We start from the raw sequence: 19,188 nt of genomic DNA, 5'->3' as shown, positions 1-19,188 counted from the left end.
ACGGAGCTCCCGGAGCCTGCGGCGTCTCACCCACAGCCAGCTTTGTTTTTGGAGTCTCTTCATTCCCAGGTGAGGAATGGGCAAGCCCTGGGGTTTGTGATTGGCTGTTCCTCCAGTGCGGACCCCAAAGATGCCTTTCTCCAACCTGAGGGTCCCTGTGTACATCCTTGGAATCACTGAAGGGGGCCCACAGGTTGGACTCTGGAAGCCAACCTGGTCACGATGTCATGTTCTTGCCCGAGGCAAGGCCCCCACCTCCTCCCCCAAGTGCCATGTGATCCCTGTTCATGGACAGCAGAGCCACCAGCCCAGGATGGGACCTGCGGCCCCTGCAGACCCCAGCAGCCCTGGCCACCTCCTGGCTCTGCAGGACAGGCGCAGACTCACGGGAAAGGTCTGTCCTGCTGAATGAAACAAATCACAGCCGTTCTCTTCCTGACTACCTTCAGTGGTTAATTTTATTACAAACAACGTATCAAAATAGACAAGTCTGTTTAAGAACAACCAAGAAATGCAGCTGTTTAAGGGCCAAGTGAGAACCCACTGCCGAGAGCAGGCAGATCCACCGCAGGCCTTGTTCCCACAGGACGTCCTTCTCAATAACTTAAAGGGCAGGTCTGGCTTCTGGCTTGATGCGCACTACAGGTCTTCATGGGCGGGCGGCTGTGTTGGGCTTTCTTCTTCTGTGACTTCTGTCAGAAAACAAGCACAGTCGTCAGAGCTCAGCGCCACGGCCCTGAGACGAGGCCCCTACCAGAACAGCAGGGGCACATGCAGGGCCGGCCCAGCCAGTCCTGACTCAAGGCCCCGGACACAGCAGCCTGTCCAAGGGCAGCTTGGAGACCCCGGGTTCCCCACAGCGGATGAGAGATGTGGCATGAGGTACTTTGGAGCTGCCACACTGTGTGGGCGTGGAGGATGCGGAGTTGGGAGTGGCCAGGGGTTCCTTGCAGTCCTGCAGGAGAGCCTGAGCAACGGTGAGGGAAGGGCAAAAGAGGATGGAGGCAGGTGCAAGAGGCAGGGCCGGCCCCAGAGCAAGAGGAAGCCAAGGTGGGGTAAGGGGGGGACAAGAGCGGACTGAGGGTGGAGAAGGGAGGGGCAAGAGAGACCGAGGGTGGGGAGAGGGAGGGGCAAGAGGCAGGGCTGCCCCCGCCCCAGGCAGAGGGAACCGAGGGGGCGGCAAGCAGCCTTGTCCTCTGGCCTGTCTTTGACGCCTCAGTTCTCCTGTTTTGGGGTTTCTGTTTACTATGATGCTTCTAGATGAGGAATTGCTTTTATGTGTCCTGCTCAGGAAACAGCTTCTGGAATCTGAGTCATGCCTTATTCATTCTGGAAAATTCTTGGCCAATATCTCCCTGAACACTGCTTCCTTCCCCTCTCTATATTCTAGACTTCTTTGAGGACTGCCATGGACGACACTCTGTGATTGCGACCGTGTTCGGAAACATGGCTTTTACAGACATGAGGGCATTAGTGACTGGTGTCCTTATGAAGAGGGGGGTTTTGCAGACGTCCACAGAGAGCCCATGTGAAGACATGGGAGCAGATGGTGCCGCCCCTAGGCGAGGACAGAGGCCGAAACAAGCGCGCCCGCCAGCCTCCCAAGGAAGCAGCCTGCTTGCATCTGGGCCTCTGACTTCTGGCTCCAGAGCTATGAGAGGCACTTTTCTGTTGCCGGAGCCCCGAATCCCTGGTTCTTGGTGAGGCAGCCCTGGGAAACAGGTACAGTTGGGGAACCTGCTTGCCCTCCACCCCTCCTGCCTGTCCTTGTTTCTGTGGCGCCTTTCCCAGATGACTTTTCCAGCTCATCAGCTGCTCTTCCCCACGTCTGCTCCCCTGCTCATCACCCGCTGAGGTCTGAGCTCCAGAGACTCTCCCTTCCATCGCCTTCCCTTCCGTCTGTGCTGTTAACCCCGGGGCTTCATCCTCAGGAAGCTGGTACCTCTGCACGAGTATGCGCCCACAGAGGTGCCACACACCTGTCTCCCGGGAACCCCACTCTCACCACCCCAAGGCCACTGTCTGTGTGGATTTCAGACCAAGCAGCCAGTCTCCATGCAAACCCCGTGCCCCAGGGAGGGCAGGCTGTGGAGCGGGAGCCGCGCCACTCACCGGCCTCGGCCGGCGGCACACAAGCATCTTCCGCTTCCTCGAAGCCGTCAGGACACACGCAGACGTAGCTCCCTGGAGTATTGTAGCAGTTTTCGTTTTTCCTCACACATGCTTTTTCTGCTAGTGAGCACTCATCTACGTCTAAAATTCAGAGACTTCATTTTAGTAATGACTTCACGTAGCAGATTCACAGCAGATGATGAAATCCATTCACATAAAGCACAGCGATGACAAATGTCATGTTAGAGAAGGGAGCAAAGGTCAGGAAAGGCTTCATGGGAGCAGAATTTCACGTTTCAAAGTTGGGCCTGCCACCGCGGAAAATGCAGAGACCTCCAGGGGAGGCTGGCAGCCCAGCATGCACCTAGGAAGCCACTTTCTCCCCCTGGGTTCCAGCCAAGCCCAGGCTCACCCAGGCAGGCCACAACTTCGGCAGGCCTGGCCTTGAGCTTCGGAGCGTGCTCCACCCAGGAGCTGGAGGGAGAGCAGAGGCTCTGGACCTGGGAACAAGGCCACTGGCAAGAGGCAAGTGCAGCAGCACCATCCACACTGGGGTTGGCCATGCAGAGCCCACGCCCGCACTCCCCACTGCTTGTGTGTCTCATGTGGCCCACAGGGTGAGTGCACAGTAACCCTGGAACCCTGGGAGAGTGGCGTCTGCAAGATGGGTCTCAGCTGCTTCCCACCCCCGGGCAGCAGCTCCTGGGGCCGTTCACATCGTGGTCCCTTCGGAATGTCCATCTGTGTCCAGCACATACCCCATCACTGACCTGCACACTGTCCGAGCTCCCTCGAATAGCCGGGGATGCACTCTTTACAGTTCCCTGGGCCTTCCCCTGTGCAGCCCACGCAGCTGGAGTCACACTCTACAACAGGAAGCAGGTGTCAGACCCCTACACATGCAAGGCACGGGGACACAGTGCTGGGGACAACAGGGAGCGGTGTCGGATCCCAACAAACGTGCAGGGCACCAGTACCAGGGAGATGTGGGTTTTCTCCTCATTCATCGCTACGTGACTTCATAACAACCTATCTCTGTCTCATGGCAAAAGCACAGACGTGCATCCTGCCGTGTGGCAGAAGCTCCTGGAAAGCCACGGCACAGACCCCCTGGCTTGGAACCCTTTGGGGAGAAACTAGGTACCACAGAGGTTCTAGAAACAAAACCCATCCCCAGCTCAGTGACATTGGGTTGTCAGCCTTCCCAGAGCCAAAAATTCGGGGAGCCTCCCGCACAGCTTCCAGTGTGGTGGCACTGGGGGTCCCACTGTCTGCACTCGCAACCGTGGAACTGCCCAGGGCTGTGCAGACACAGGGCAGAGGCAGCCTCCTCCCTGCTGCTGGGACTGGGGATCGGCACAACTCTTCTGGGGCCCTATGGCCCTGAAGACACGTTCCCTTGACTGACGAATTGGAAATTATTCCAAAGAAAATAATAAGGAATGTGAAAAGCTTTTCCTTCAAGAGTATTCACAGTTTTTGACAGCTGAAAAATTGTTAGACATAAACATCCAGCAATAGACATTGTTTTAGAAAAGTATGAAATAGGTCCAGGCACGGTGGCTCACGCCTGTAATCCCAGCACTTTGGGAGGCTGAGGCGGGTGGATCACAAGGTCAGGAGATCGAGACTATCCTGGCCAACATGGTGAAACCCCATCTCTACTAAAAATACAAAAATTGCTGGGCGTGGTGGCTCACGCCTGTAATCCCAGTACTTTGGGAGGCTGAGGTGGGTGGGTCACCTGACATCAGGAGTTCCAGACCAGCCTGATCAATATGGTAAAACCCCATCTTTAAAAAAAAAAAAAAAAAAAAAAAAAGTATGAAATAATGGCATGCTCCAAAATCATTAATGAGAAACCACAGGACACGCAGAAACGTTCACGATGTGTGGCTGAGCAGAAAACACCACTGCCAGGCGCTATGGAAAATCACCATCCGTGCACATTGGAGAAGCATTAGCAGGGCCAGCTCCATGGAATTCAGGGGTTTTTAACTGTTTTTTTCCATCTTACTTGAATTTTCTGATTTTCCTGCAGTAAATACCTATGACACTAAGTGCTCTCAGAGCAAGCAGGATGTATAGAAGTGATGCTAAGAAATCATAAATGAATGTTTACAAAAGGAGTGATGACACCCAGTGAGGCCCGGAGTCCATGCCCACCCGCCCGCCTGGCCCACCTTCACATGTGTAGGAGCCGTTGACGTTCTTGCAAAACTGGGCGGCGCTGCAAGGAGGTGTCTCAGCCGCACATTCATCCACATCTGGAACACAGCGGCACAGCTGTGAGTGGCCAGGGTGGCCTGGCCAGGGAGCAGGGGAGTACCAATCATGGCCAGGGCCGGCTGGGGAAGGGCAGGGAGGAGGGCAGTCCCTGGTGGAAATTATCTCAGATGCCAACCTCGGAGGCCCCAAATGGCAGGGGAGGGGATGAGGTGACAGCCAGGCCCTGTCCTTAGACACTCAGCGCCAACTGGGGAAGGGGCCTGTGAGGATGGTGGCGCATCACGTGAGGATGAGACGGTGAGCACCTCACGCCTCAAGTCTCCACACCTCATGCCCCAATGTCCTTCCTGCTCTCCCCCAGAGCTGTGGAACCTGCCAGAGGCTGAGCCTCGAATCTGCCTGAGGCCAAGAAGCTGCTGACGGGTGAAACCAAAACCCAGGCTCACAGAGGGAGGGGGCAGCCCAGCCTCCACCTGCCCGCCTAGCACCTGGCCTATGGGAAAGCCACAGTCAGTGCCAGCACCTTCCCGGGGAGCCAGAGCCCTTGGCTTCTCCAGGGCTCAGAGGCGCTGCAGGGCGGCTGGCTTTGTAAGTGCTGTGCCCGCAGCCAGGCTGGAGGTAAGAGAAGAGGTTCAGCCAAGGCAGGTGGTGCCCACCATGCGGGGGATGGGGTAGGGGTGCCCACCATGCGGGGGATGGGGTAGGGGTGCCCAGCATGCGGGGGACGGGGTAGGGGAAGCACGGCACAAAGCTGGGGAACACCCAGCCCCGCACTGCCCTGGAGGCCTGTGTTAGGAGGCGACAGCCCTTCCTGGCTGAACACTGCTAGGCATGGAGTCAGCTTGCCACACCCCTCGGACAGCAGAAGCTCGTGGGCAGCTCCCCGCTACCCTGAGCATACTGTGTGTGTGTCGGGGGGGCGGTGGGAGGCAGTTTCTGTCACACGCGCTGGCAGCCTGGCCTGCCCGCCTACCTGATCCCAGACCTAGCTGTGCCACCGTGCCGTCCCTGCCTACATTCCCTGGGACCCACCAGCCTCCGCCACCATGCGTGCAGCCAAGACCACCCCGATACTCGCCATCTGTGTGTCCTCTGAAACCCACATGGGAGGACATAGCTGGCCCCCACTAGAGGCTTCCCTCCCAGGAACACACTGGGTGAGTTCTCAGACACTGTTGGCCGACTCAGGGCAGCTGGCACCACAGCCGCACAGTCCCAGGGCCAGCCGACAGCAAGGACACTGTGGCCCCAATGCCTGCCAGTCCAGAGTTTAGGCTGCAGAAGGTAGGAAGGAAGCCCCTCGGTCCTTCCTGATCCGTGCATGGTGGGATCGCAGGTGTGGGAGCCGAGGCGTCCACTCGAGGGTCCTTCCTGTGACCCAGAATGTGCAGAGATGGGAGGGCCGTGATGGGGAGCAGCTGGCGGGAGGGGGATGCAGGGGCTGGGCAGAAGTGGCCCTTGGGGAGCCACCACCCCCGGCCCTCCTCACCCACACAGGCGTCCTCCTCCAGCACCCAGCCCACTTCGCACTCGCTGCAGTCTCTATTGGTCGGGCCTGAGCACGTCTTGCAGGACTCGTCGCAGGCTGGAAGGCAAAGGCGGGCATGGGTACCAACCCCATCTCAGGTGCCAGTGTGGGGACAAGGCTCATTGAGAAGTGAGGAATTGAAGGGGAAAAAGCAACATAAGGTTTTCAGTGCCCATGAATTTGAAATTCTCAGCAAACCAGAACTCCATGGAATTTTTAACAACCTGGAGAAGTTATACTCTGTCCATACCCTGGAGCTGTAGCGTGGCTGGGTGCATGTGTTCCAGCCATGGATCCACGTGTGCCCCATGCCACGCCAATGTCCGAGAGACAGAGATGGCAAGGGGTATAAGAATCGGAGAGGCCAGTCCTGACTGGAGAGACACAGGTCCATCTGCCCAGAAGAGCCTGGGGGCTGCTGGGCAACCATGCACTCACCTCTGGGACATCAGTACACCCAGAGTCTTCCTACATGTCAGTGGTAACCAGGGAGAAAACGTCTTTTGGAAAGACGTTACTCATGCGGCCTGCAGGGATTCGTGAAAGGCAAGCCTGGTGGTCCTCATAGACGCTCCCCCACGGGCCCGTGCAGGGTCCACACAGCACCTCCAGGACCTGTGCACAGTGTGGCCCATCACAACTCAGGGTCAGGGGTGGATCTCGAGCTAGAGAGAAAAGTGAGTAGCTTCTCCCTTCTGGGGTGGTTACAGGCTGAGCTTGCTCTGCCTCTATCCTTTGACATTTTCATTCACCCTTCTCGGCCCCCTAAGCTTCCCTGGACCTCTGGGATTAAGAGATCAACAATGACTGCATAGCCCCTACCTGTGCAGAAGCTGTGGGTCTCGTTCCGGAGCGAGCTGAAGTAGCCATCCATGCAGTCAGCGCACAGCGGGCCCTGGTACCCCGCGTGGCACCGGCAGGACCCGTCGCCCTGTCTGCTGCCATCTCCACTGCAGTGGCCATTCCCGCTGCAGGGCCTCTGGGACCCGCCCTGGCACTCTTTGGGGGACATAAAACCATGATCAGAGCCCACTTGGAGGTGACCAGTGGGGTGTTCTCACACGGAGAGAACAGACTGCACCCCTCAAAATGCACGGTCAAACCCAAACCCTGCAGGATTCTGAGGACGAGCATGAGCCTGCAGGCTTGGGGTGTGGGTGTTTAGGCAAACTGATTTCCTGGGGTCTGCAGGGCTGAAGGTTGATCATTGAGTGGAGCAAACCACAGGCTCCCAGCCTTCGCTAGTCACATGCTGCGTGATGACATTTAGGTCAACAAAGGACCACACATGCCACAGCTGTCCCCAAGATGGCAAAAACCTGAAAAGCTCCTATTGCCTAGTGACATCATAATATGACACATTACCTGTTCTATACTTAGGTGTGTTCAGGTAACACCTTCTTATCATGATGTCACAGTGGCCCACAGGACTCAGGACCCTCACGTGCCATGCAGGTGTGCAGCCTGGGAGCAGCAGGGCCTGCCAGGGAGCCTAGGTGTGAAGTGGGCTGGGAGCAGCAGGCCCTGCCCGGCAGCCTAGGTGCGGAGCAGGCAGCACGATCTAGGTTTGTGAAGGGCACTCTGTGATGTCTGTACAATGACAAAGTCACCTAATGACACGTTTCTCAGAACACACCTGGTCGTTATGCGTGACTGCACTTTGTGGCTTTGGGCAGCCTCAGCTGAAACATGGTGATGAGGACACTTATGGTTAGGCGTGGGGACTGCAGAGAGAGTGGGAATATCAGCTGTGGCCCCCAGTACACGCCAGGGACAGCAGCAGAGGCTGGCAGGAGGCCGACAGGGGGTGGGGGGGGTCCTGAACCTGAAACTTCTGCTACCTGATCCAGCTTGATTACGCGATGAGCTTTTATCAGCAGTACACCGCGGCTTCAGTTTCAATACATACTTCTTCACAGAAGGGCCCTGTCCTCCATCACCCATTAAGGCTCAAGGCCGTGCGCCCAGCCTGATAGACACCCACTGCCCTGGGCTCTCTGTAGACAGGTCTTTGCTGCTCTTTGGGCAGGGCTGCGATGGCAGCCGCAGAAGCAGCTGTGGGGCCACCTCTGTGCACGCAGAGAGAAGCAACTGGACAGGTCAGTCAGGACAGACTCTCTTAGGTGAGTGGACTCACCTGTGAACCACCTGAGTCTGTGAACCTCTGAATTAAAAGCACAGCTGGGATAAGATACTCAGAGTTTCACAGCTAAAGCGTGAGGTTAGTGTTGAGGCTGCAGCTCCGAGCTGTGTTGAGGGGTGGGGGAGGCAGCTGTCCAACAGAAAGCAGAAAGCTATAGACGCTACAGAAAGCTGACGCACCCCAGGTCCCCTCTGTGCTTTTATACCCAAGAATCACGAAAGGAAGAAGGGAAGTGATACAGGAGATGGGATCTCCCGAAGAAGAAACGCACCAAGACAGTCGGGGCCATAGGTTCCTGGAAGGCAGCACACTTTCAGTGTTTTCACACAAAACCATTCGAATAAGTCGGGATACTCATTCTTCCTAAAGATTTAAGAAAGCATTCATCACTGAATCCCACCAGACATATTTCTTTAAAACAAAAATGCAGTGGAATGTCACATATGCTCTAGAGTATTATAAGATCCAGGAAACAAGAGTCTAGGTGTGCACAGAATCTTCTCATTCGTTCCCCAGTTTTGATTGCTGGCTCTGGTGATATGAATAGGTAACACAGGAGGAAGGTGGGTGGTAGGCAGGTGGGAGCTCCATACTGTTCCCACACCTTTCTAAGCCTGAGGTAATTGCAAAGTATAATTTGGAAAACAAAAAGCATCTTCTAAGCGGTTTCAGCGGCACTCACAGCTGGAGCCACCAGGCCTCCAGGTGCTCCTCCTGCGCCTCCAGCATCTGGTTGCACTCGAAGTCGCTGCTCTCACACAGCCCCTCCAGGATCTCCAGCAGGCGAATCTCACTGAAACACAGGCCCACACGGCCCAAGGTCAGCACTGCAAGGCAGTGAAGGACCCCAGCCAATGCACCAAGCTGGGTGCAGGGGCCGGGGGGGCGGGACTCCAGGCAGAGAGGGGAAGGGGACCCCACTGTCACGGGAAGCCAGGAGTGGTTCACACAAGTGGGGCTGCTGTTCCATTTCACGCTGTCTGTTGAATGGGAGCTACAGGGAGCAGAGATGCAGCTGGAAGGCCAGAGAGGAGCCAACCGTTAGTCCTTCTTAGGTGACTGGTGCCTCGGGGGCTGCTCTGTGTCCCTGTCATTAACACAGGCACCAAAGGCAGGTCACGGCTTCCCAGGACAGGACCAGGCAGAGACCCACAGGGGTGCTCGGGCACCCACCTGAACTCATACTTGGACAGCGTCTTTTCCTCCCAAGCCGTGTTCCCGCCGCCAAAGTTCTTCTTTGCGGTGTCCACCATCCCCTGCAAGGAGATGGTGCCCATAGGGCTTGGTGCCACCTGACCCCGGGCCCAGGGTGAGGGGACCCCAGGTCTACAGTGGGGTCGACTCCGGGCCCACGGTGGGAACGGAGCCTGAGTTTAGGGTGGGGGGACTCCAGGACCACGGTGGGACGACTCTTGATCGAGGTGAGGAGAACCCCGGTCCACGGTGTGGGCGACCCCGGATCCAGGGTGACGGGGACCCAGGGCCCACGGTGGATGACCCGCCGGCCCCTGCTCACCTGGTTAAACTTGTCCACCAGCCCCCGGCAGCGCTGGCAGGGCGTCGGCTTGTTGGCGGCCTTCGGCGCTGGCGGCAGCAGCAGCAACAGCAGAAGCGGCAGGAGTCCCAGCGCAGCCCGGCGCGGCGGGGGCATGGCGGGCAGCGCTGCGGGAAGACGCGGCAAGCGGCCCAGGTGCTGCCCCGCGCGGCTCCGGCCTTTCGGCCGCCCACCCGCGCTGAGCCGCACCGGCAGTTCCCCGGGTTACTTGACGGCGCCGGCAAGGCCCCGCCCCGCCCGCCAGCCCCGCGTCGCTATTGGTCTGTGGGACCCGCCCCGACCTGATGTGGCCCAATCCGAGCTCGCCACGAGAAGCGACCAATGGGAAGGCCCCGGGTCAGCGTCCGCCGGGAGGCCGGGGGCGGGCATGCCGGTCCGACCCCGCCCCTCGCCCCGCCCCTCGCGCGCCGCTCGCGGCGGCCATCTTTGCTCCGGTCCTGTAGGGTTCCCGCGGCCACAGCGGCCTGGGCTGTGGTGGCCACGTTAAATTCGGGCAAGGGCTTCGCTCTGTTCTGTTTCCGCCGTCCCGCTTCCTGCCGAGGTCGGCGCAGGCGGCCGCGCTCCCAAGGACGCCGCCGGGAGCTGCGGAGGTCAGTGCGCGCTGCTGCTGCCGGGGCCCTCAGGCGGGCGCGCGGCGACTCCAGGGAGGAGGCGGGAGAGGGCGCGACCCCGGCTGGCCCTGGCGCTGGATTCCTGAGGCCTCACCGCGCATGTGCACGCGTCACAGCCGCCGTGCTCCTCACCTGGGGGCGGGACCCCTCACCTAGGCCCGGGCTCCTCACCTGGGGACCGGACCCCTCACCTGAGGCCCGGGCTCCTCACCTGGGGACCGGACCCCTCACCTGAGGGCCGGACCCCTCACCTAGGCCCGGGCTCCTCACCTGGGGACCGGACCCCTCACCTGAGGGCCGGACCCTTCACCTAGGCCCGGGCTCCTCACCTGAGGTCCGGACCTCTCACCTGGGGACCGGACCCCTCACCTGAGGGCCGGACCCCTCACCTAGGCCCGGGCTCCTCACCTGGGGGCCGGACCCCTCACCTGGGGGCCGGACCCCTCACCTAGGCCCGGGCTCCTCACCTGGGGACCGGACCCCTCACCTGAGGTCCGGACCTCTCACCTGGGGACCGGACCCCTCACCTAGGCCCGGGCTCCTCACCTGGGGACCGGACCCCTCACCTGAGGTCCGGACCTCTCACCTGGGGACCGGACCCCTCACCTAGGCCCGGGCTCCTCACCTGGGGACCGGACCCCTCACCTGAGGTCCGGACCTCTCACCTGGGGACCGGACCCCTCACCTGAGGTCCGGACCTTTTACCTAGGGGCCGGACCCCTCACCTAGGCCCGTGCTCCTCACCTGGGGACCGGACCCCTCACCTGAGGTCTGGACCTCTCACCTGGGGACCGGACCCCTCACCTAGGCCCGGGCTCCTCACCTGGGGACCGGACCCCTCACCTGAGGGCCGGACCTTTTACCTAGGGGCCGGACCTCTCACCTGGGGGCCGGACCCCTCACCTAGGCCCGGGCTCCTCACCTGGGACCTCTCACCTAGGGACTGGACTTCTCACCTAGGGTCTGGATCCCTCACCTGGGTGCTGTACCCCTCACCTGGGTGCTGTACCCCTCACCTGGGGACTGGACCTCTCACCTGGGAGCTAGACTCCCACCTGGGGCTGGTCTTCTCACGTGGGAGATGGGTTTTTCACTTGGGGGGCTGGACCTTCCACCTCAGGCTGGGGGTCTGCATTTCTACAGGCGCTTGAGGTGATGGACACTCGCTAATGTTCAGGAATCCCTGGTTTAAATTAGGGGTAGTAAAATATGCAGCATCTGGATTTCAGAGAACTCCTGCCTGTGGAAGGAAGGAGCGCAGATAACACGGTTTCCTCTGGCCCTTGGTGGGCAGCAGGTGTGATTTCTGTCGGATCATTTGTGTTTCCTACTGAGGCTAATTATTGTTATTAATAACAGTAACATCTGATTTGACCAGTTTGAGATGGAGTCTTGCTCTGTTGCCCAAGCTGGAGTGCAGTGGTGCGATCTTGGCTTACTGGAAACCCTCCCTCCTGGGTTCCAGTGGTTCTTCTGCCTCAGCTTCCTAAGTAGCTGGGATTGTAGGAGCCGGCCACCACCCTGGCTAATTTTTATATTTTTAGTAGAGCCACCACACCTGATCTAATTTGACCAATTTCAGTAGAGCCCTTAAAATTTGAACTGATGGCCGGGCACAGTGGCTCACGCCTGTAATTCCAACACTTTGAGAGGCCGAGGCAGGCGGATCACGAGGTCAAGAGATTGAGACCATCCTGGCCAACATGGTGAAACCCCGTATCTGCTAAAAATACAAAAAATTAGCTGAGCGTGGTGTCACGCACCTGTAGTCCCAGCCACTCGGGAGGCCGGGGCAGGATAATTGGTTGAACCTAGGAGGCAGAGGTTGCAGTGAGCCGAGATTGTGCCACTGCACTCCAGCCTGGCTCCTGGCAACAGAGTGAGACTGTCTCAACAACAAAAAAAAAACCTGAACTGATGGAACAAGAGGGACTTTGCAGGTCATTTCCTAATCTGAGAGGCTATTGTTTGTAAACCACAGTTTTAAAGCGTCATGGCCTGGGCCTGTTTTAACCTGTGGGTACTCCCAAGGCATCTTTTGTTTAGATTAGCTGCAGATGCTGACCAGAGCACAGGTCGGCGTCCACTCACCCTTGCCCGGTGGGGACTTAGTCGTGGTTTTCGCACTTGCCAGTGTTGACTTGGTCTTCCTGCGCCCCTGGCAGAGCATCCAGACTCACCCTTGGTTTTCTCATGCCTTTGAAAGTGAGCTGCGCTGGTCATCAGCAGAAAGCACACCCGTGTTGGGTCTGAGGAGGTGCTCGGGGCCTGCCAGGAGGGTCAGAGTCCGCACATAACGTTTTCATCCCACAGCTGAACTTTTATTTGCTGGGGAAATCCTCTGGGTGGAGGCGTGGAGTCGGGTGGCAAGGACTGCCCATGTCAGGGGTTCCTGCGAAGCAGCACTTGCTGAGTCCACCAATCAAGCCTGTCCAGCAGGGGAGGTGGCAGAGGGGCACCCTTCAGACCACAGTGGCCAGTCTCTGTCCTTGGTGCTGAGGCTGCACTGGTGGGGGAAGAGAAATCCATCATAGAAAATCCCCCACCGTCAAAAACTTGTGTCTTAGCAAGTGGGAGACAGTTGAGTAGCCCCTCCCTCACCTGGTGGACAGTGGTTCCTCACCTAGTCCTTCCATCTTTTTGTTTGATACCAAGTTTAATTTTTTATTATTTATTTATTTATTTTTGAGACGGAATTGTGCTCTGTGGCCCAAACTGGATTTCAGTGGCACGATCTCAACTCACTGCAGCCTTTGTCCCCTGGGGTCAAGCGATTCTCCTGCCTTAGCTTCCCAAGTAGCTGGGATTACAGGCGTGTGCCACCACACCCGGCTATTTTTTGTATTTTTAGCAGAGACGGGGTTTCACCATGTTGGCCAGGCTGGTCTCCAACTCCTGACCTCTGGTGATCCACCCCACCTCAGCTTCCCAAAGTGCAAGGATGACAGGCATGAGCCACTGTACCCAGTCCCAGGTTTTTATATTTGGCAAAGGAAAGAAAGGTCTACGCTATTTTTAACAAGAACTTTGTACCGTTTTAGTCATTGTAAAATTATTAAAGCTTTCTCTCTTGTTTCTCTTTACTCCCACCTCTACCATATCAGTAGGATTCCTCTTCCTTCTCATCTACAGATTTTTTTTTGCATGCTATCTTTGTACAGTAGACTTCTTAACTCTCTGTTTGATCAGAAGGTAGTTTTGACTGAGCACAGTGGCTCACGCCTGAAATCCTAGTACTTCAGGAGGCTGAGGTGGAAAGATTGCCTGAAGCCAGGAATTCCGTACCAGCCTGGTGACAAAGCAAAACCCCATCTTTACAAAAAAGTAAGAGAACTTAGCTGAGTGTGGTAACACACACCTGTGTCCCCAGCTACTCAGGAGTCTGGGGCAAAAGGATCCCAGGAGTTTGAGGCTGCAGGGAGCCATCATCACGCCACTGCACTCCAGCTTGAGTGACAGAGTAAGACACTGTCTCTTAAATTTTTTTTTTTTTTTTTTTAGTAATTGTAACAAATTGAAAGCCTGGGGTTCTCTCCCCCTTTGCTTCTGGCCCTTCTGGTTTGGATTGAATAAAATCAAACCTGTTTTAAAAGAAGCCAGAAGCGTGAAGAACTTGCCACCTCCCCTCCCTCGGCATCCCACGTGTAGCAGCTGGACACGTTGATGGTTTCTCAGGAAGCTCCATGCCATGGGCCCCCTGAGGTTGGCCTGTTAGTGTTTGGGGGACCCATTGCCAGTCTCCCCAGGGCACCTGTGCAGGCTCACGGCCAGTGTGGCGCCGCCTTTGGGAAAGCCAGTCATGGCTTCTCCCAGTCCCCAGGGTGGGGTTCTGTGCAGGCATCCACAGCCCCACCTCACCATTCCTGGGAGTGGGGGCTTTGCTGGCCATCTGAGCCCTGCGTCCTGGCAGCTGTGCTGTGTACGGCCCCCTGCCCTCTTGGGGCCCCTGTCTGCCACCCTCTGGCTTCGTGCCTCCCACCCAGCTTACCGGCCCCCCTCAGCCTCCATTCCCTCTTCCTCAGGTTCCCTTGGGCCTGAGCCTGGGTTTTGCTGACTTTCCTGCCAGATTTAGACTGGGGGGCAGGGGCATTTACACCCTCCATTGATCTCATGGCCCAGGCCTGGTCAGACTCAGTGTTCTACGACTGAGCCCTTCTCCCCAGGAAAACAGTCACAGAGCTGGCAGTGCACAATCACTGGTTATACTATGAAAGCCTCTCAAGTGCGATTTGTAGTAGTGTGACTAAGACAGAATTCTTGCTAACCTTTTACCCAGACCTCCCAACCAGGAGCACAAGCATGGCTTTTGGAATGCGGGAATCTGTGTTTTCACTCTTTCAGCATCCTTGGAGTGGCAGTGCTAACAGCTGCTGTCTCGCACCCTTGGTTCTGTGAAGGTGCCTGAAGTTGTAAGCCCCAAATGGCTGGAAAGAGGTCATCAGGCAGGCGGCCCCTGCTGCTGGGGCTGCTGGTGGCCATAGCCACTATCCATCTGGTCACCTGTCCCTACACCAAAGTGGAGGAGAGCTTCGCCCTGCAGGCCACGCATGACCTGCTCTACTACCGGCAGGCCCTGGGGCAGGTGAGGCCCTGCTGTCTTTGGGGAAAACCTCCTGTTTCCAGCTCGCAGGGCCCTGTGCGCTGACCTGCCCTTCTCCTCACAGTATGACCATCTCGAGTTCCCTGGGGTCGTCCCCAGGACCTTCCTCGGGCCGGTGGTGATTGCCACGTTGTCCAGTCCCGCAGTTTACGTGCTTTCGCTGTTGGAGACATCCAAGTTTTACTCTCAGCTAATAGGTAAGGGGGTCTTCAGTGAAAGAGGAGGGAGTGAAGGATTGTGGTGTCATCGGGTGACCTCACTGATGACACCACAATCCTTCCTGAATGGAGGCTGAGGCTCCTCCATTCAGGAACGCCATCTTTTACAGCCTTGCCTGCTCTTGGTCACCGTGGCCTGGTGGCTCAGAGCAGGTGCCCGGGTCAGGCCTGGGGACAACTCAGCTAGCCCCTCCGTGCTTCCACACTCTCGACTGTGAAATTAGGGATGACAGCACCCACTCCCCAGGGCAGGTACAGGAGAAGCGCCATCTGCCTGTGAGGCAGCTCTCACCACCTCACCGCCGCAGCTCCCACCTCACCTGGTGCGCCCCTGTTGGGTAGACGGTCGTTAGTCCTACAGAAACAGCATCATTAGCCTTGGGGAACATTACAAACAGAAACCTCACATTCCCAGAGGCTGCCACTGCAGGGCCTGTGTGCACTTCCTCCGTCTTTCTGTGCCCACATGAGAACTTAAAAAAAAAAATTAGAACATTTTGTACATACTGTTCTACAAATGGGTTTTTTTTTTTGTTTTGTTTTTTGAGACAGGGCCTTGCTCTGTGACCTAGGCTGGAGAGCAGTGGTGCAGTCATAGCTCACTGCAGCTTTGAACTCCTGGGCGCAGGTGATTCTCCTACCTCAGCCTCCCACAGTGCTGTGATTCCAGGCGTGAGCCACCATGCCCAGTAACACAACCTGAGTTTTTAAAGTCAGCAGTCACCACCTTTTCGTTTCATTACATTTTTCAGTCTGCATTTAATACGCAGACTGTAGTTAGATTTTCCCAGCTGACTCGAATGCATGCTTCCAGCGGGTCCTCCCAGCCTGCCTGGAGAGCTTATGACGCATGCATGCTGAGGGAAGGAGCATTTCCTCTTCCTGAAGGGGCATGTTGGGAGTGGAAACCCACCACAGCACAGGGACAGCTGGACAAGCTGTGCTCGTCCTGTGGAGGCGTTGGGGAGCCCCAAATGGGGAGGAGTTGGGGGGCGATGAGCCAGGGAAAGAAAGTCCACAGGCTAGTCCAGAGCTGGGTCCACTTTCCCTGGAAGCTTCTGCTTATTCCAGGGGCGGCAGTGAGAGGCTGGGAGTTTGGGCAGAGCTATGCAGACTCTGGTTGGACAAAACTTCGGAGGACTGCAGCTTCAGCTGGTGAACGGGAGCTCACCCTGTGTCCTTCCTGATCTCACTAAGATGTCCTGGAATTGCTAGTGCCCCCCAGCCCCTGCCGTAGGCCCAAATATTTCCTCTGTGGACAAAGAGCATGTCATCCTGGGGCTGAGGCTGTCTGCATAGCTTCATAGACCGTCCTTGCTGGGCACTGGGTTGAGGTCATCGGACATTTGGGAAGATGGAAAACCAAGAGAAGAGACACAGGAGATGGATCTGATGGGAAAAAGGGGAAGCGGGGGCTTTACCGGGGTCTGTGAATTATTTTAAAGCCCCGAGGGAATTCCAGCACCAAAAATAACAGCAGCTAGAGCCAGACCCACTTATGGATGTCGATGAAAAATATCCTTTTACACATTCAGGCTGGGCATGATGGCTCACACCTATAATTCCAGCACTTTGGGAGGCTGAGGCGGTTGGATCACCGGAGGTCAAGAGTTTAAAACCACCCTGGCCAACATGGCAAAACCTTATCTCTATTAAAAATACAAAAATTAGCTGGGCATGGTGGTGCACACCCGTAATCTCAGCTACTTGGGAGGCTGCAGTAGAATTGCTTGAACCTGGGAGGTGGAGGTTGCAGTGAGCTGAGATTGTGACGCTGCACTCCAGACTGGGCAACAGAGGGAAACTCTTCCTAGAAAAAAAAAAAAAAATGCAGTCTGAATTCAGCGATTAGTGAAAAGAAAATGGTCTGCACACGGGCTGTTATGGGAACAGCAGGCCCAGCACTGACACATCTGTGGCCCCCTGGGCTGTCACCTGGGTGTCTCTGCCTGTTGGCTCCTACAGCTGCTGGACCCAGTTGCCTCTTGAGTGGGCTTTCAAGCCCCTCTGGCCTTCTGGAAAGGTGATGAGAGCATCCCAGAAGTTCATTTTCCTTCCTGTTTTCAGCCTCTCTTGCCAGCAACTGACAGGCCGGTCCACGGTGAAGATGTGTGGTCTGCCAGGTACTGTCCTGGGCACACCTGTCTGTCCCCTCACCGTCACTCTTAAGACCACCAGCCCAGAGGTGGCCCCTGCCGTTGAATGAGGAGGAGGCTTCTGACCCCCTTCCTGCCTGGGAGCCTGTGTTCCAGCCTCCTGATGGCCGCTGGTCAGAGCAAGGTCTGAGCCTGGCTCTCACAAACATGACCCCTAGAGGTGTCACAGCCCTGGGAGAATCTCTGGTCTAGTTTAGGGCTCAGCTCATGGCACCCCCTGGCACTGTGTCCCCCATGACACTTCAGAGAGCAGCCCCCCAAGAGCCCTTGTGGCACCAGGCTTGGGCATCACAGCTCCTGACAGGAGCGCAGGGGGCCTGAGGCCAGATGTCTGTTTTCCGCACAGAGACAATGCCCTCAGGTTGCTTTGCCTGACTTGGCTGTCACCTGGCATTGTAGCAGCATAGAAAGATCCACATAGAGAGCCACGTAGAAAGAGCCACGTAGAAGGAACCACGTAGATCCACGTAGAAGGATCCGCAGATGTTCTGCACAGGCTCATGTGCTGTTGCTGTCTTTGTTTAGTTAGAGGAGTGCTTGGACTTGGTGTGATTTTTGGACTCTGGACATTACAAAAGGAAGTGAGACGGCAGTTTGGGGCCATGGTGGCCACCATGTTCTGCTGGGTGACGGCCTTGCAGTTCCACCTGATGTTCTACTGCACGCGGACACTGCCCAACGTGCTGGTCCTGCCTGTGGGTACGTATCTGCTGGCCAGGCCTGCACACCTGTGGTGCTGGGTGGGAGCTCTCCTGAGTTGGGGGCTGTGGGGCCTATGGCAGTGCCTCCCCAGTGATGGCCACTCCCTGCTGAGTTCCCCAGGACTCAAGACGGTCTGTGACCTGAAACTGGGCTGTTTTCCATGCTGGGTTGGGATGCACTTCCTAGCCAACAGTAGTTGGGGATGTGGCTCTGAGCAATTTGTTTTCTGGGATATCTATGTGAAATTTGTAATAAGAAAAGGAATCATCCTTCACTTCCCTGGGTGTTTCCTGGGTGGGGGTGGGGGTGGGGGTGGGGCGTGTCTGACGAGCACCCCCCTGCCCTGTCTTGCAGTCCTGCTGGCCCTCTCTGCCTGGCTGGGGCATGAGTGGGCCCGCTTCATCTGGCTGTCGGCCTTCGCCATCATCGTGTTCAGGGCAGAGCTGTGCCTGTTCCTGGGCCTCCTGCTGCTGCTCACTTTGGGCAGCCGAAAGGTTTCTGTGGTCAGAGCCCTTCGCCACGCCATCCCAGCCGGGGTCCTCTGTTTAGGTAAGTCTTGCTGTGGGATGCTTCTAACTGGATTTTGTCCTGCCTTGTTCGATAAAGGTCAGCGAAATTTCGGAGGTTTTCTTCTCCATGGAATAAAATTACCCTAACTTTAGTAGCGTTAAAACATCTCGATCCTAAGCCTTCTGTGCCTTGGGAGCCCCTATTCACTGGTCTGTCCCTTGTCCTTGGCCAAGGCCAGGGGAGGCCACAGGAGCGGAGGGTGGCTTGTCCCTGCACCAGGCTGAGGCGGTGGTTCAGGGCAGCGTCGTCCTCAACACAGTTAGCATCTTCCTTCTGTTTTTCTTTGCTTTAGAGACAGAGTCTTGCTCTGTCACCCAGGATGGAGTGCAGCGGCATGATCACAGCCCACTTCAGCCTTGAACTCCTAGGCTCCGGCAGTCTTCCCACCCAGCCCAACCTCTCTCATGTGAAAGCAGCTTGCAGCTTCTGTGGTGATGGTGGCTGCACTGTGGCAGGGTGTCTACTGATGGTTGTGTTCTTGGCTGAGAAACTCTGTTTAATTTTATCAGGGCTGACAGTCGCTGTGGACTCTTATTTTTGGCGGCAGCTCACGTGGCCAGAAGGAAAAGTGCTTTGGTACAACACTGTCCTAAACAAAAGCTCCAACTGGGGGGTATCCTTCAGTGTCCGTGCAGGGGGGTGATGAGTGGGACCCCCAGACACACCTCCTGGGCCTCCGTGGGGGTATCCTTCAGTGTCCGTGCAGGGGGGCGATGAGTGGGACCCCCAGACACACCTCCTGGGCCTCCTTGGGGGTATCCTTC

General features: G+C 56.9%; 2 protein-coding genes across 4 annotated transcripts in view; one reads left to right on the top strand and one right to left on the bottom strand.

Annotated features, from left to right (window-relative positions):
- Positions 1-432: 432 nt before the first annotated feature.
- CRELD2 (cysteine rich with EGF like domains 2) lies at positions 433-9,797 on the bottom strand. Its single transcript, XM_032266285.1, has 10 exons — positions 9,529-9,797; positions 9,186-9,268; positions 8,695-8,805; positions 8,284-8,375; positions 6,692-6,868; positions 5,831-5,926; positions 4,296-4,379; positions 2,883-2,978; positions 2,113-2,253; positions 433-692 (listed from the first exon to the last, which is right to left on the bottom strand). The coding sequence occupies exons 1-10, from the start codon at positions 9,661-9,663 to the stop codon at positions 640-642; spliced, it is 1,068 nt and encodes a 355-aa protein (XP_032122176.1). The 5' UTR covers positions 9,664-9,797; the 3' UTR covers positions 433-639.
- Positions 9,798-9,960: 163 nt separating this feature from the next.
- Positions 9,961-19,188, top strand: part of ALG12 (ALG12 alpha-1,6-mannosyltransferase) — a 15,411-nt gene continuing 6,183 nt past the window's right edge. The window contains exons 1-6 of one of the 3 annotated variants that reach the window (XM_032266282.1): positions 9,961-10,157; positions 14,520-14,760; positions 14,843-14,975; positions 17,678-17,851; positions 18,209-18,403; positions 18,934-19,037. In XM_032266282.1, coding sequence (XP_032122173.1) covers positions 14,599-14,760; positions 14,843-14,975; positions 17,678-17,851; positions 18,209-18,403; positions 18,934-19,037 — 768 coding nt within the window. In that variant the 5' untranslated portion in view covers positions 9,961-10,157; positions 14,520-14,598. Of the gene's footprint in view, positions 10,158-14,519; positions 14,761-14,842; positions 14,976-17,289; positions 17,570-17,619; positions 17,852-18,208; positions 18,404-18,933; positions 19,038-19,188 lie in introns of those variants that run through there. The other 2 variants (XM_032266283.1, XM_032266284.1) reach the window with 2 other exon arrangements.

Source organism: Sapajus apella, unplaced genomic scaffold (genome assembly GCF_009761245.1).
Source record: "Sapajus apella isolate SASKATOON/1434 unplaced genomic scaffold, GSC_monkey_1.0 scaffold156, whole genome shotgun sequence".
NCBI classification, from domain to species: domain Eukaryota; kingdom Metazoa; phylum Chordata; class Mammalia; order Primates; family Cebidae; genus Sapajus; species Sapajus apella.
Note: the sequence above shows the minus strand (reverse complement) of the source record. Positions and strands in the feature narration are given on the sequence as shown.

Coding starts and splice junctions, on each gene's coding strand:
- CRELD2 (XM_032266285.1), bottom strand. CDS start 9,663: ATGCCCCCGCCGCGCCGGGCTGCGCTGGGACTCCTGCCGCTTCTGCTG. Junction 8,806..9,185: donor CTGTCCAAGTATGAGTTCAG/GTGGGTGCCCGA, acceptor CCTGTGTTTCAG/TGAGATTCGCCTGCTGGAGA. Junction 2,254..2,882: donor GGAGCTCGGACAGTGTGCAG/GTCAGTGATGGG, acceptor TCTGAATTTTAG/ACGTAGATGAGTGCTCACTA.